This window comes from Clarias gariepinus, chromosome 3 (assembly GCF_024256425.1).
Source record: "Clarias gariepinus isolate MV-2021 ecotype Netherlands chromosome 3, CGAR_prim_01v2, whole genome shotgun sequence".
NCBI classification, from domain to species: Eukaryota; Metazoa; Chordata; class Actinopteri; order Siluriformes; family Clariidae; genus Clarias; species Clarias gariepinus.
The window spans coordinates 33,739,826-33,755,703 of record NC_071102.1 but is presented as its reverse complement, the minus strand read 5'-3'; the positions used below and the strand labels follow the sequence as shown (position 1 = coordinate 33,755,703).

At 41.6% G+C, this 15,878-nt stretch overlaps 1 protein-coding gene across 6 annotated transcripts; it reads right to left on the bottom strand.

Annotated features, from left to right (window-relative positions):
• Positions 1-15,582, bottom strand: epn3a (epsin 3a). Of its 6 annotated transcripts, none has more exons than XM_053491824.1 (11): positions 15,308-15,582; positions 10,289-11,026; positions 6,633-6,751; positions 3,881-3,958; positions 3,426-3,512; positions 2,556-2,642; positions 2,271-2,409; positions 1,624-1,791; positions 1,449-1,547; positions 1,110-1,346; positions 1-854 (listed from the first exon to the last, which is right to left on the bottom strand). In XM_053491824.1, the coding sequence occupies exons 2-11, from the start codon at positions 10,884-10,886 to the stop codon at positions 565-567; spliced, it is 1,902 nt and encodes a 633-aa protein (XP_053347799.1). In that variant the 5' UTR covers positions 10,887-11,026; positions 15,308-15,582; the 3' UTR covers positions 1-564. The 6 variants fall into 6 exon arrangements, with proteins under 6 accessions (XP_053347799.1, XP_053347802.1, XP_053347801.1 ...); XM_053491827.1 differs by having other exon boundaries at positions 1,449-1,544; XM_053491826.1 differs by having other exon boundaries at positions 3,426-3,509.
• Between the last annotated feature and the right edge of the window lie 296 nt (positions 15,583-15,878).

The following is a 15,878-nucleotide window of genomic DNA, read 5'->3' as shown; positions in this document are numbered from 1 at the left end:
CAAAAACAACAGATTTTGGTGTGGTGTTATATCTGGCATACTGGACATCCTCGCGCGAGTGAGCTTCATCATCGTGATGGGGCTGTTGGATAGCTTCCGTGCTTACCATCAAGTCATCCATAATGAATAATCCGGAGTGCAGTGAACAGGAAGCCATCAGGATGTATGGAATACTAAAGGAAGGGTTATTGAAGCAGGTCTAGAAAGATCAATGAAGCTGTAATGTGTTGCAGGGTTATTGGTCATTACAGAGTAGGTTAAAGTTTTATCTGAAATTGGATCATGATGCCATAGAAAAACAAAAAACAAACTTGTGCTGTTTCTTTCTAAGATTATAAAGACACACTGGTTTTGTAGTGCAGATGGATACAAGAGGATAAGTAGCAATAGCAAAGAGCTGTGAAAATAGTTAGCCGGTATAAAACAGTAGTGTCATTCATTAAATCGGACTATATTCCAGTTTAGATCCAAGTCTGCAGTCAAATCGTCACTCCGTTATAAGCGTCGTTACTCAGTTCAGCAAGCTTACATTCAGGCAGCATGTAGTTCTGCTCAGTCCAGGCCTCAGAGGAACGGGTTCTGACTCTGATCTGGCTGTGCGGGTGTGGATGTAGATGCCGATGAGAGGGGCAGCAGCGGTTGAGGCAGGTTCCCCGGCATGTTAACGTGTCCCTCTGAAGGCTGGGTAAAGGAGCTGGGTAGGGATGAAGGCTGATGGCTCGCAGGCAGAGGCAGAGAGGTGCTGTATTGCAGCGAGCTGGGAACAGGGGACGTGGAGCTGGGACGCATCTGATTGAGAGTCAAGCGTGGCTGCTCGCTTTGGAATGGATTTGTGACGGAAGGAATACTCGGACCTAAAGGGGAAGAAAAATGAGCAACGTAAATTAAAGTAATGAATCAGTAAATTAAAGCCTTAGCCATATGATCCACCACTGCCCCCAAAGTAATTAGCGATTAGAAGTGACGATTAAAATTTGAAGGGAGTTAAAAAACAGAATTTTATTTATTTATTTATTATATTATTATTTATTCTACACTACAAAATTTAGGTTTTCAGTTCATGTAGTTGTTCATGTATGCATGCTATGAAACATTCCAGTTAGTCTCACCTGTCAAGAATGGGTTTAAGTTTTTAGGAGCGTTACTTGGTGGGATCAGGGAGTCGAGATTGACAAGCGAGGCGGCTGCAGGGCCCAGGAAGGCTTCCGGAGTACGACAGGTCCGAGGCATTGGCTCTGCTAAACTTTCTCCCAAACGAGACAGGTCAAATAACTCTGGACTTCCCTCACTACGGCCATTAACGTTCACCTGACCTCCATCCATTGCATCATCAAAAAGATCTCCATCTAAAAAATGTACAATATTGCACATCTCAATAAAAATCCATAAAAAAAAAATAAAAAAAAGAAGGAAATCAGTGTTCGTTTACTAAGGGCTGGTATTTTTACCCATGGGACTCCCAGGCCGTTGTGATGAGCCTTTGACTGGAACATTAGATCCTTTTTTGTCTGCTGCTAGAGGTGTGAAAGGATCTATTCCTGTGGCTGCTGAAATGAATAAATACAAATAAATATACAACAATCAGTATGATTTAACCAATGATAATTATTATTTTTTTTATACCAGGGGGAGCACTTGAGGCCCATGTCTGATTCGAGGGAACAGGACTGGAGGCCTTCTGAGGAGCTTCCCATGGGTCAGGAGGACGTGAGCGATGGTCCCAGGGCTGAGAGCGAAGACTGGAAGGTGCCGCCCAGGAGCTGCCAGGACCTAGAGTCGAGGAACTAGGCTCTGTTAGAAAACATAAGAGATGCCAGGTTTAATAAGGGCACCAAACCCCTCAAACAAGAATCAGAAGTACAATTCACCACACCTTTAACTCATTTAAAGTGTATATTCTGGAGATTATTTATAGTACATCCCATAAATCCTGGTTTTCATCATATTTTTCATGATTATTCTGGGCAAATATTAGATAGATAAAATGTTTATGAACGATCAGTACTGTTAAAGTAAATATTATCGACAATTAATACTGTTAAAATAAATATTATGAAGAATCAGTACTGGTAAAAGTAAATGTTTATGAATACAACACTCGGAAATTGTAGCCAACAAATGAACAACCTATTAAACAAAAATGATATGTTGGTGTTACAAGCATATTATTGCAGTAAAATTCAGGCATCATTCAAGTTGAGCTGATGTAGTAATAAATGGGATGTATTTATTTATTTAGAGAAATTCTTCAGGATTAGAGGCAACATTACCCAGAGAATCCCACGGGTCGACCCTGAGCGGTCCCACGGCCTGCGCGTGACCACCAGCTCTAGACGGATCCCACGGGCTGGCACTAGGTGGCGCTTCAGAGACTGGAGCGAAAATATCCAACAGATCCAACATGGCAGACTGCCAGGGGGGGGGGGAGTAACACTTTTAAATATTCTTATGGCTCATTAAACATTATTTAAGAATAAAGGGATTATAATGACAGATGCTTAATATTTATTAAGTAATAAAGCCAGTTAAATGGCTGATGGTTGTTGGTTTTATACCCCTCCTCCTTTGGCTTCCATTTCTCGTTTACTCTCTTCAAGAGCTTTCTGGAGCAACGACTCATCTCCCTGGCGACTTCGCTGCTCCTGGCAACCCACAAAAGACACATAGACAGAAAAGACATGTCAAGTACAATTATTGTTTTTAATTTTGTACACAAAACATGCTTGTTAAGTCTGATAAAAGATCACATATGCGGAAGACGATGAGAAACCAAATGGGGTAAATAGTACGAGTTTCAAGAGAAGAGGTGGTTTGTTGAGAGGATGTGAAGGGAAATAAGTTCACATTTTAAATTTGTACAAGTAACGTCTTTTGATTTCCTTAGAAAAGTAGAAATATGAACAAAAATGTACTCCCGAGTATAAAAACAAAATGAAATCACCAATTTACCAATATTGGTTTGTTTAAAAGCTGCCAGCGTTGATTACAGCTTTGAGACACCTACGGAAACGAGCAGTTAGTGTTCTGGTTCAGTCTTTGTGGGTCCAGATCATCTTCAGTTCTCCGAGGTTAGAAAGGTTTCTCAGTTTGTTATATGTACATTCATGAATTTCCAAATCCTCCATTAATTTGTAAGACAGGAAAGTAGCTATGCCATGCGAGATCTTCTTGAGTTTGTTGATTTTATTCATTTATTTTTAAAACATCTGTTCTTGGCTGATGAGATCAAGTCGGATCTAATAAATCACAGTACATCTCTATTCTCATCTCCAAAATGCTCCAACTCCATACTGTACTGTGGGTACAGTCTCCTTGAGCTCTTTCTCCAAACTCGACGAGTTGAATCCTTTCAGAGCTCTGTTTTTTTTTTTTTTTTACTACTTCTACTTATTTCCCCTCACTGTGCATCCGAACCGAGCTCCTACCTGCTGATGTTCCTCCTTACTGAGGCTCAGAGCAATCTGTAGCTGCGTCTCTTCATCCATATCCAAGGCGACCGCAGGAGGAGGCTTCTTTAAAGAAATATACATAAGACCGTTATAACTTAGCGTAGTTGGGCGTTAGCTTCTTTGTTGAGGCTTTTTAGTGTATCCAAGCAAAAAGCTGGTCATTGCCACACCAAAGGACAGGGGTCAGGCACTTTATCGATGACAGGGGTGAAAGTTATCAAAAGATAAAAGCCATGTCTTCCCATCAACGAGAGAGGGATGCGACATGAGCTGGTTAGTGAAGCACAGAGACATGCATGCTCGTGTAACGTGCATTGAAAAGCCAAGACGTGCAGCGTTTGCCACAAAAACAGAGATGTGAGCAACACAATGAGGCATCGAGCTGACGGTACACGGGGAGAGATTAGGAAGCCGTCCTGTCGGTACTATACCTTTTGAGCCTCCTCCTTGCTCAGGCTCATTGCAATCTGGAGTTGTGTCTGCTCATCAATATCCACAGGAGGAGGCGGCTAAAGGAAATGGGTAAGTCATCAAACTAAAATTTCTATTAAACAACTTTATTTGATCAAAATATTTGGGTAAAGCAGAGTACAGAAGAAAAATGTATCTCTATCATAAAATCACTCAAGATGGCGAATCGAATAAAAGCACATTCTGACCCCACTGCTCACAGCCCGAAGTGTTGCATTGGTTTTAGCACAGAATCAGATTCAGAGTGCAATCCTGTGCAAAAGTCTTGACCCCCTCATTTCTTCATATTAAATGATGTAGATGAAATTAAATGGAGAAACTGGAACAAATGTTTTACTTTGACAGGCTGCAAAGTGCCCCCCAAAAAACTGGTTGTTTATTTAACAGCCTCTGCAGCAACCTCATTTCCCCTCTCGTCTGTTTCAACCACTCAGCATTCAGCATCACCGACCTGATCATCTGCACCCGTTTCTCACTGGTTCATGCCTCAAGAATTTTTTTCAAATGCCTAAATCATTAAAAGCTCAAATTTCTCAGATACAGGGACAACAGGGAGAATGAAAAACAAAAAAGTCCTTTAGGGATCCTGTTAAACTATTCCTCAAGACTACATTAAAATAGAGAAAGAAAGTCAAACATAGCATACGATTCTCGTTTCTACAACACATGATCCTGATTATACAGAAATGCTAGCAATTCATTACTGTTGATTTTGTGTGTGTTATAAATCAATTCTATTCTAAAGTGGTTCATTTACTGTATGTACAACTACTAAAATTTTATGTTATATAAATGTTATGTTTATATAACATACTTTTGATCTTTTATATTTATAAAACAACTTGGAGCTCATCACATCAGCTGCGTTAGTGTGATTGTTGATGTATTGTCATATCATTCAGTCCTATCCCATATTTTTCTACTTACAAGTGAATTGAATGTTTGTTTAAGTCTGCTGCTTTAGCTTTTCAGGTATCGGCCATATTACTGGAACAAAATTACAACGTCAGTGCTACAGCTTAACCATAAATGTTGTCATTTCTGAATGAACCATCAGGCATGCTCGAGGGTAAAAATGCTCCAGGATGTTAGTTTCAGGTTGCATTTAAAATAAGTGCTACAGTTTTAGATTTTGCATCATGCAAAAGGATTATTAAACAAGGTTTTTTTATAATTGGTTTGACATTACCCTGAACAGTAAGCCTTAGAGCTTAGATGACAATTTTTTGGTGTTTTGTTTTATGAGATGCCCAGAGAGAGAGAGAGAGAGAGAGAGAGAGAGAGAGAGAGAGAGAGAGATCATTTACTGTCAATATCTCTCTTAGAGCTGACACATGAGCACTAAATCAATGCTTCAGTCCGTTCATGCCTTTTCAGCTCAGAAAAATCCAGATCCTGATGCTCGCCATGTGCATGCTACACGACTGAATGCAGATGCTGACATGCTGAAATACTGAAATACTATGTTTGGGTTTAAATGGAGGAGAAAAAAAGGCCTTGAGGCAAAAATAACAAAAAAAAAAGTATTCACTCAAGTGGAAAATAGTTCATAAGTACATAGTTATATTGATGATAAATGATGGAAAAAGATTTAATAATAACTTAAAGGCATTACTGTTGTTTGATGTACAGATTTGCCAACATCATTAGTTTAGTATTAAGTAATATTTAATAATCACTTGTTTAGGGATTTATAGGCTCAATAGCACATGTGCTTTTACAGTAAAGCTGATTTACACTTAGCCACACCCACAAAACTCCATAAAAGGCAATGCTCACAAAGAGCAGAAATCTTCAAAATGATGATATGGGCTACCATTACTTTTTCCTAACTAAGCAGCTAGTTTTGTTTAATTTTACTGTATGGAATTTTTTTTTGGACCACTTGCAGAGAGCTCCAAGCCACTTCGGGCAGGCTTAAAGTCTTAGTAAGTGTCAATCAATTTTACGCCTTCATTCACCAAAGATTTGATCACAAGTCCCTGTTTGACTTGAATAATAATAATAATAATAATAATAAGTCACATTATACAAAAACTCAGGAGCTCGTGTAGGATATGAAAGCTTTTTCCTAAATTACCTAGCCTTTCACAAACCCATCACTTCTTGTGTAAATCCCCCTGTAAAAATGATAAATCAGCTCACGAGCAAAAATGCATGATGTTTCAATGTCAGTAGCTAAAAACAGTCTGCGATCTATTCATCAGCACTAGAACAATATCACATCTTGGAACGAATGAACATCCTGGTGAATTATGCGCTTACTCACGAGAACTGTGCTACGTTGAAAACAATGATGTAATCAGGAACAGTGTGTTTTTTTAAAGCAGCAGTTGTCTGATCAGCAGCCAGATTCTTAAATCTTCCTGAAGACTTTATATGTTTTTAAACAGACCGACCCTAAGCTGAAAGTATTCTGACTGAAAGCTGTGCACTTTATTAAAAATTAAACATACTTCCATTCCGTAGATGGAAGATGCGTGTAACTGAATCGGATCAGATAATTACACGCATACCACAGATACACTGTGACTCGCATCAGCCTGAAGATCTTGCAAGTTATTCTTGTGTAACTGATGATAGCAAGTTCTGTATTTGGGCGGGTTGAGGTCACTTCAGGATAATCATTACTCTTTTCTTGATGAACAGGACGGGCTTTAGTCAGAAGTGTACAGAGAAAGGGAAAGTAGGAGTTCTTCACGCGATCCTCACCTTCTCGCTCTCTTCTCGGCTCATGGCCAAAGCCAGCTGCAGCTGTAGCTCTTCCTCGCCGCTGGTTTGCGGCCGCGCCTGCTCCAGTTCTGTGGTCAGGTGATGGGGCGAGGTGGACACTGGGAGGAAGGACAGAGATAGACAGAGCAAATGTATAAAAATATAACTATATTAACGTATCAAAGAAAAAGCCATGTCTTTGAGAGACAGTATGGTAGTGACTGCCTCTGCATATTAAGTTCGCACCGAGCACCCAAATGAGCGCGGCTCCATGCCCGGGTGCCTCTCTCACTCTGGGAGGAACAATAGGGTGCCTGTGTAGGGCAGTTTGAGGTGCAGGAGTTTGTGCGTTTGTGCCGGGGGGGCGGGTTGGGGTTGATGGGGTGTTGGTTATTATTCTCTGTATAGGCTCCAGCATGCACACACACACACTTTGGTTGGTACTTGACCTTGCAACGAGAAGATGTTTTTTTAAATTTTTTATCCAATGCCACGGAGACTACAGTTCCGGCCAAACAGGACAGGTGAAAATCAGAAAAAAAAAACTCCTTTTTCCATTCAATCTACTCAGTTTGGGTGAGCCTATGGTCACAGCAGCCTCAGATTTCTGTTCTGAAACCTGAAGCTCATCTGCCTCCTCGAGCTTAAATGCATTATGCACTCGGAGATGCTTTTCTGCTCACCGCAATTTTAAAGAGTGGTTAGAAAGGTTCCCATAGCATTCCTGTAAGCTCAAATCAGCCATCACTGTCACGTCAATCCACAGCACGGACTCTCACTGGATGTTTTTACACCAGTCTATCTATACTCTAGATGTATATGATGTAATGACAGTCCGCGGCCCAGACCTAAGTGACAGTTCTATCCGGACCCTAATGTTTTGCTAAAAAAGAATAATCAATATTCCAGTAATCTAGCGCCTTTTCCCCAAAGGCGTGACAATACGCATCACTGAACAGAGTCAATCAAGGCGATAGTTTACCGTGTATAGACAGAGTGCGTGGATGAAAGCATGACTAAGCATGGCTTACTCCAAAAAAGAAAGGAATTAAACTATGAAAACCGAACTTTTAAAGATGAATGGACAGATCACTCACTCGCTCACCCATCGTCTTTACCGCTTTATCCTGGATTCAGGGTCGCCGGGGGCCTGGAGACTATCCCAGGAGACTTGGGGCACAAGGCAGGGTACAGCCTTGGACAGGGTGCCAATCCATCGGCATACTCACACACCCATTCACACACTACGAGCAATTTAGGAATGCCAATTAGCCTAATCTGCATGTCTTTAGACTGTTGGAGGGAACCGGAGTACCCAGAGGAAACCCATCAAGCACGGGGAGAACATGCAAACTCCATGCACACAGAGAGGCGAATCGAGCCTGGCTGGGAATCGAACCCGAACCCCGGTGGTGCAAGGCGCCAGTGCTGATCTGTTAGTGGACAGATCAGTGTATGTTTATTCTGCTTACAGAAAGTTAAAACCAGTTTGAAACTGTTGCAATAATATAAAGTGCCAACACGAGATAAAACACAGGTCACTCGAGCAAACACATCCGCAGCAGTCCGAGGTGAGGGCGTATAAAATACCAGAACTGAGAGCCCGGTATTAAACATTATTAAAATTCTATGGAAATTTTTAATTGCTTATTTCTCAATAACACAAACCAGAAATTCTAATCTCGTCTCAAAGAAAATCGACACAGGTGTGTCTTTTTATCACTTTTCACATCTTCACGGAAACTCTAAGGGGGAAATCCACTAGGGTTGAGAGCAGTAATGAGGAGAAAAGAGAAAAAAAATGTGGAAAGACTGGTATGCACTCAGACAAGGAAAAAAAACAAAAAATGGAGAACGGGAAATCAAAGCTGTGTTTATTTGTCAGAACTGCAAGAGTGTGAGGGGTAAAAGCTAGCGCAAGCAGCTCGGAGATTAGGAAGCTCTTTCCCTCTAATGCGCCCTGCATTGCTGTGATATGATCCGGTAATTGAATCGTTGCATGAATGCGCAGGTGCGCTGTTCCTAAGCGAGCGGTATGTGCATGCCAAGATATTCGGAAGGCACTATTTCCATACCGCAGTTAACGGCGGGTAGCATAGCCACGCTTCTTCTTTGAAAAAGGAGCACAATTCTAGTTGCTATTAATAGATCGGGTTACTAATTTAAGGAAAACGGCATCTCTCCTGTCAAACTTTAACTCCTCGTTTCTGTGCCGGAGGTGTATAAAGGAAAAAAGAAAAAGAAAAAAGTCTTTCTCCACAATGTGTGTAAAAGTAGTTCTTGAATGGTGAATATTTCAGTTACTTTAAACACGACAGCCCACGACATAGTTTCTGCCATGTCACCAAGTATGTGACGGATCTGGAAAATCCAGTGGAGTAGATTGTGAAACAAGCTGCTCCTTCAGAAACAAGGTCGTCTAGTGTGGGGCTCATGTTCTATAAAGTATGCAAAGAATGAAGTCGAGCAGAAAAACCCAACGGCTCAGAACGGTTACTGTAAGGTTACTGTACTCTGACTGTAGTTCCCCCTCACACACACACAAATTAAGAGAGAGTGGCTTTAGCCTGGCTCGCTGACCTTTGCTGGATTGTGGGGAAAAAAAAAAAACAGACTAAACACATCTAACATGCATGCCACTAAATGAGTGATACAGAAGGACTGTACAACCTTGAATCCAAAAAAACAAAAACAAATGACAATGTGCCATGCAGCTTAGAAGAGTGTCTCTCAAACAAAATCTGCCTTAAATCGTGATAAGTGGTGAGAATAAGCTTCGGATAAGCAGTACGTTCAGGGCTTTGTCCATCAGGAATGTCAATAATTGATGATAATTGTGAAAAGACACGGAACTAAATGTAAAACAAGCAGGAAAATATACACGTGTTACTCATTTCAGTTCAACGGTGCCAATAATTCTGGTGTTAAGCAGACCAGAGACGAGAAGAGTTTTGCTCTTTTGTCTTCTTTCTCGTCCTACACTGACCTGATCCAACTTTTACGCACTCATAGTATAGTATTCACATACTTGTTAAGGTTTTATCCCTTATGCTTTGTCTAGTTTTTAAAAATGTGGGTAGTTCCGTGATTTAAAGAGAAAAAGAAAATAAATTAAAAAAGTGAAAATGATCCTGCGGCGAGACAAAACAACCCAGACATAATGGAAAAAATGTTTTAAAAGAAGCCCAAAGCAATGAGTTCCAGCTTTTACCCTATAAGCCTCTCCAGACCTGATCTAAAGAAAGTAGTGCGTGACATCTTTTAGAGAACACACATGTGATGGGGAAAAAATATGCACTGTGTGGATACGGGAGAGGATGGAGACGGTTGTATAACTGTCGAATTCTTGACCCGGATGATTCTCTAACAGGATAACTATGTTACACTTGTGCTTCACAGGTGTGTGAGAGTATGAAAAGTTCTATCCTCTGCAGTGGCAACACATTTGATCTAACACATGGGGTAATGATCACACCCTGCTTTGTTAATGAAGACGTATTAACCTAACCCTGACACGTGGTTGTCACCCATCCCTGCTATAGACCTTTACAAAACAGATTGTTTCAGCTCAACGATAAGGCAAAACAATAAACCAGAGCTAGTGGCATGCGTGTATGGTTACTCAGTACGGTCTATTCATAGTGTGCGTTACTCACTGTTCTGTGAGGAGGGCGTGCCTCGAGAGCGGCCGTACGTGTCCCCGTGGATGGCCGCCATGCTGGGTTGACTGACACGGCTTCCCGAGTAGGGTGGAGGCATGGAGCCGTACGCCATGACGCTGCTGGTGTGAGCCGTACGCTCACGCGTGGTCTGAGCCTGGCTTCTCTCTTGCTTCAATTTCTCGTTGTTTTGGAGCAAAGAAACAAGCTGCTTGGCCTTCTCCCGCACGTTCACACCCTGGTCCTGTCCTTCGCGGTCGACATACTGGAAATCCCGGAGCGTCTGGATGGCGTGGATGTTCTCCTTGCATTGCTGAGCCACGCGTTCCGAGCCCGTCTTCAACAGGTAATCCAGCAGCGTCAGCGCCTTATAGACGTGGCGCCAGTTCTTGCCGTGGTCGTTCATGCGCTTCCAGATTATCCCCATGACTTCGGCGAAGGCCACCACGTTAAACGTCAGCTCTGCGATCTCCATCATGAGTGAACCCGAAGGACCCCATGGGTCATTAGAGGTCGCCTCTCGCACTTTGATCTCCGCCTCCGTGTAGTTGTTCACGATGTTCTTAACGGAGCGGCGCAAGGATGACGTCGTCATGGCGTTTTAGGAATTGTGTCAATGGAACTATATTGCTTCTCTGCTCTCCTCTTTGAGAGAGCAGGTTGTATTCAGGGTAGGTTTGAGGATTGAAGAGGACTGCGTTGCTCACATTCATAGAAGTCCACTTGGCTATGAACCTGGTGCAAACACAAGTGGGAAAAACACCAAAAGATTAGATTTCATACCAACAAAACGCACAGTGCAAGCCGTTTATCCAGGCATGGATACTCTGCAGCCTGCTGACGGCGCTCCGTGAACCAAAGTCAGAAAATAACCACCCACGCTTAGAACAACGATGAGGCTTTGTAATGTATACAGGATCATTATTTAGTCAACAATCCTTTTTTTACTTTGGGTAGAACTAAAAGAACTTTTATGCGCATACGCATAAAAAAATACTCTCTGAACAACGGGAAATGTTTATCCGTCCATTAGCTAACGATTTCTTATATGGAAGGAAATTATGGATGCTTTTCTGACAGATTAATCCATGTTCCAGACTAAACAGGATTATGAGTGCTGGAACAGATATCAGTAGAGTAATATAATCTTATATTTAGACCTCGTTCATATGCTGGAAGATTCGTGGTAAATTAACCCAAAGGAAAACTAAAACTTATTCTCAGGACTTACAGAAGAGTGGAATGCATGTTACATACCTATGTTTTACCAGCATTCCAGTCTGTATGCATGGATCATTTAATAATAGCTTATGGTATCTGACTGGCTTAACCAGTTTCAAATATTCGCGATAACAGTGCCGGCCAAGTTGACTGTCAAGTTCACCTCCAGTAGCTAAGTCCAGACTGACCCAGAGTGCTGGGTGCATCAGGCCAAGAAGGGAAGCATGTAAAGCCATGCACCCATCATGCATAGTGCCGACTGTACAAGCCTCTGAAGGCAGTGTTATGATCTGGGGTTTCTTCAGTTGCTCAGGTCTAGAAACATTATGTGGCAATTAAATAATAAAAGTCAGCTGATGACCTGCATGTACTGAATGATCAGGTTATCACATCTATGGAGTTTTTCTTTCCTGATGGCACAGCCATATTCCAGGACTCAGATTGTGAAAAAGCGTCTCAGGGAGCACGAGGAATCATTTTTACACATGAACCGGACACAACATTGTGTGCTACAATAAAAGCTAAAGACATTCTCAATAAAGCACTCCATGTAAAACAAAGTGTTGTTTCTTTTGTTTTATCCTAGCTGAGGTACATTTATTACTCGAACTCCAGCATAAAATCTAAAACCCACACAGTCTTCTTCCTGAATAAGCCTAAGAAATTTATTGCTTAATGGAATGAATGTGTTTTGGAACAGATGAGTTTCACTTGCAGATCATAATTGTAGCCTCAGTGGACCACGTGATGGAGAAAAGTCTTTCTGTGATCGATAAAGAAAGCATTTCCGCAGTAGTTAAGAATTAGTGCTGCATTGTGATTATGAGACTGATGGGTGATGTGGTTACATTTTATTACAAAGTTGCTCCTGAACGGTTAAAGCTGTAAATGCCATAAAGGAAATTTGACCGAAATTCTGCACAGACTGTAGGGTTTCAATCATGGAAAAACACTGTATAAGGGAAAATTAAAACAAGAGCTACAGTGGAACCTTGGATTACGAGCATAATTTGTTCCGGAAGCGGGCTCGTATTTCAAAATACTTGTAAATCTAAGCAAATTTCCCCATAAGAAATAATGTAAACTCAAATTATTCAGTCCACAATTATTCATAAATACATAAAAATAGTTAATACAAAATATAAAGTAAAAATTAAACAAATTAACCTGCACTTTACCTTTAAAAAAAGTAAAAATAAGTGTTACCGTTTATGCACGCGCGTTTGTGTATGTGTGTGAAGTAAGAGAAGGAATCGGCCTCCCCCTTCTCATCTTAAAGCCTTACACACACACACACACACACCAACGGAAAGGCATTTTTTCTGTTTTTTCAGAAAAATCTGCAAGGAACATTGCTAATGACACTCGCGTGAGTGCATACTAACGGAATCACTGCTGTAAAGTTAAACAAAAACAAATAAACCTGCACTTTACCTTTGAAAAAAAATCACGACAGAGCAGTGTTTCTGTGTAAAGCAGATAGTGTGTGTCTGTCTGTCTGTATGTCTGTCTGTCCGTGTGTGTGTTTCTGAAGCCGAGACGGGGTGGGGGTTGGGGTGTAAAGGCGAGAGTATGTGTGTGAGGGGGCACACATAATGAAAGTATCTTTAACCTCTCTAATAAGACTTTATTTTGCTTTACACGCACGAACAGACGTGTTATAAGAAACAGTGCACGCATGCTGTACACACGCGCTTACAAAGACAAAATAAAAAATGTTTTTTACGCACACACACACGTGGTCACAGTGTGTGTAAATAGTACATGCGTGCACGGATGTTGATTATACCAGTGAGAGACACGCACTAAGACCCAGCAGGGGAGACGATTACCTACAATTCCACAGCGCAAGAGAGAGAAAAACTGTTGGCTCCGTTGTGATCATGTGACGCTCGACGTCAAAACAAGAAGCGCATGCGTGATACATGATACTCGGTACTTGTAAACCAAGACTTGCTCGTTTTTTTAAGTCAAAATTTATTAAAAATCTTTGCTCGTCTTGCAGAACAACTGCGTTACTCGAAACCTGAGGTTCCACTGTATTACTCTCCTAAGCCATATGTAGCCTTATATTTAGATGTATGTGACTTTAAACAAAATCCACCACGGGGTAAAAAGCTGAGACAAAAGCCCTTAAACGGCACAGGCATACATTCATGCATACAATGAAAACCATTTATCCTGGCTGCAAGCAGAAATGTGTGCAGCTGTGCAATGATCACCGAGGTTATATTTAAAATAAATAATAGTCCTTCCTTCAGATTGAAAAATAGCTTAGCCGAGAGTTGGGAGGGCAGATGAGGATAGTATTTCACACAGTCATAACCTTGACATCAGGACGTTCCTCTTGCATCTTCCTGAGGTTCACTTTGGGCGCTAATCAATATGTTGAGTCGACTTCTTAACCCAACTTCAGTGCACTTACAAGCTTACGATTTCTTTTCACAGTCATCCCCAAAACTGCATAAAAATGTGTCTGTATTTTTCTAGACACGCCCTGAAGCCACATAACTCCACCCATATCACAGTCTAAAATAGTTTGGTGCTTAGCACAGCCAGATCATTGCTGAGATTGCTGCATCGCCTCGTGCTTATCGTCTGATTTAAAAGAACACACATATCAGTGCATGGAATACAGATGTGGCAAGGGATGTTTAAGACAAACCAGGACTTGTCTGGTGAATGAAAGCGTAAAACTGATTGACATTTACAGAAGACTACACAAGAACCTCAGTAAAACATTTAAACAGTGCAAATGTTTTAAAGCAGACCACGCGTCCCTGAATGACGATCCTGGCCGAGGTGGCTCGTGGAGCGCCCGATCCTTGAAAAAAAAAAAAAAATAATAAACAAAAACAGCAGAAAACTTGTCTGAAACTTGTCTGATCTGGTTGTGGGAACTGTACACAATCATTCATCAACCCCACACACACATTCCCTGTGCAGTCCTGACCTTGCTTTACTAAAGGAGTTCCTGGGAGGCCAGCATTCCAGGGGCGAAGCAGGAAAAACACGTTCAATCTTGATAGTATCCAAGCACTAGTGAAACACTGGAGGTGTATTAGTGTAACTGGGGATTATACAGGGAGTCATAACAGCGATCTGCTCTTCTGCACAAACAAAAGTGCTGCTTGACCTGCTCGAACACCTGTTGTATATACAAAAATAAATAAATAAATAAATTTAATGCTTTGTTACACCTTGAGCTGCTACGATTAGGCAAAAAAACTAAACAAAACAACAACACACACACTCCCGGGGACGGGACAAGTGCTTTCAATTAGATGGATGCAAGACTAGTACAGGATGACTCGTCTAAACACAAGCAAAAGTAATGCTGTTATGTATATAAAGATCAAAGGAAATAAATAACAAACAAACTTGTGAATGAAAGATGAAAGAAGTGATTGTAAACATCCCAGCCCTCACACAAAACACACACACTCTTTTTTTTTCAATCTCACACACACACACACATTTTAACGTTTGCAACTTGCATCCTGATTCATGACAATTGTTACTTTGAGGCGTCCACATCACCCCCCCCTCCTCCTAATCGATTAATTAAAGGATCAATCACATTTTACCCAGCATTCCTTTCACCTCCTGCGAGCTTTTGGTTTGTTTTGAGTCCCAGACTCTGAACCGAATCCCAAACCCAGGTTGTGATCCAGCAGCACTGCGTCAAAAGCGCCTGAGTGACTCAGCTAAGCTAAGCTAACCTACTTTCTTCTCCGTCAGAAGATGAAAGAAATGTAACTTTGTTGCAGATTTGCTGGTTTCTCCGCGGCTCACCTCCTTTCATCGTGGCTCGTCACATCCGCCCGAACTTCAGGAGATCCTGCGTGTTTGTGCGCAACCTTTCCACATCGCTCCTGTGCTGTTATTCCTGCCGATACTTTCCGCAACACACACACACACACACACACACACCTCACACGCTGAGTATAATCAGTACTCGCAGGCGCCAGGCTTCAGGATGTGCTCTGATTGTTTTGAGGTGTGAACTGAAAGAGAGAGAGAGAAAAAAAACCGGACCAACCTAAAGATTTCGAGGCTGGCAGAGCAGGAGAAAGTGAACTGAGGGTGTGGGGTAATAAGGAGGGAGGGAGGGAAAGAGGGAGGGGTGCAGAGTCAGCCATTAACCCATTACACACCACTTCACACCTAACACACACACACACACACACACACAGAACAACTAAACAGGGTTGCCAGACTGAACAATTACCCCATTCTTTTAATAATTTTACAGTAGATATACAGTTTATATCTCTCACTTTTCCATCACTAATCTGTGTCTTATTGCTTTGCATTGTGACCGCTCATCTCCAGGGTTAGGGGTTCGAATCTCAAACTCCCATCT

Coding starts and splice junctions, on each gene's coding strand:
- epn3a (XM_053491824.1), bottom strand. CDS start 10,886: ATGACGACGTCATCCTTGCGCCGCTCCGTTAAGAACATCGTGAACAAC. Junction 3,959..6,632: donor GCCGAGAAGAGAGCGAGAAG/GTGAGGATCGCG, acceptor CATTTCCTTTAG/CCGCCTCCTCCTGTGGATAT. Junction 1,792..2,270: donor CGACCCGTGGGATTCTCTGG/GTAATGTTGCCT, acceptor GTTTTCTAACAG/AGCCTAGTTCCTCGACTCTA.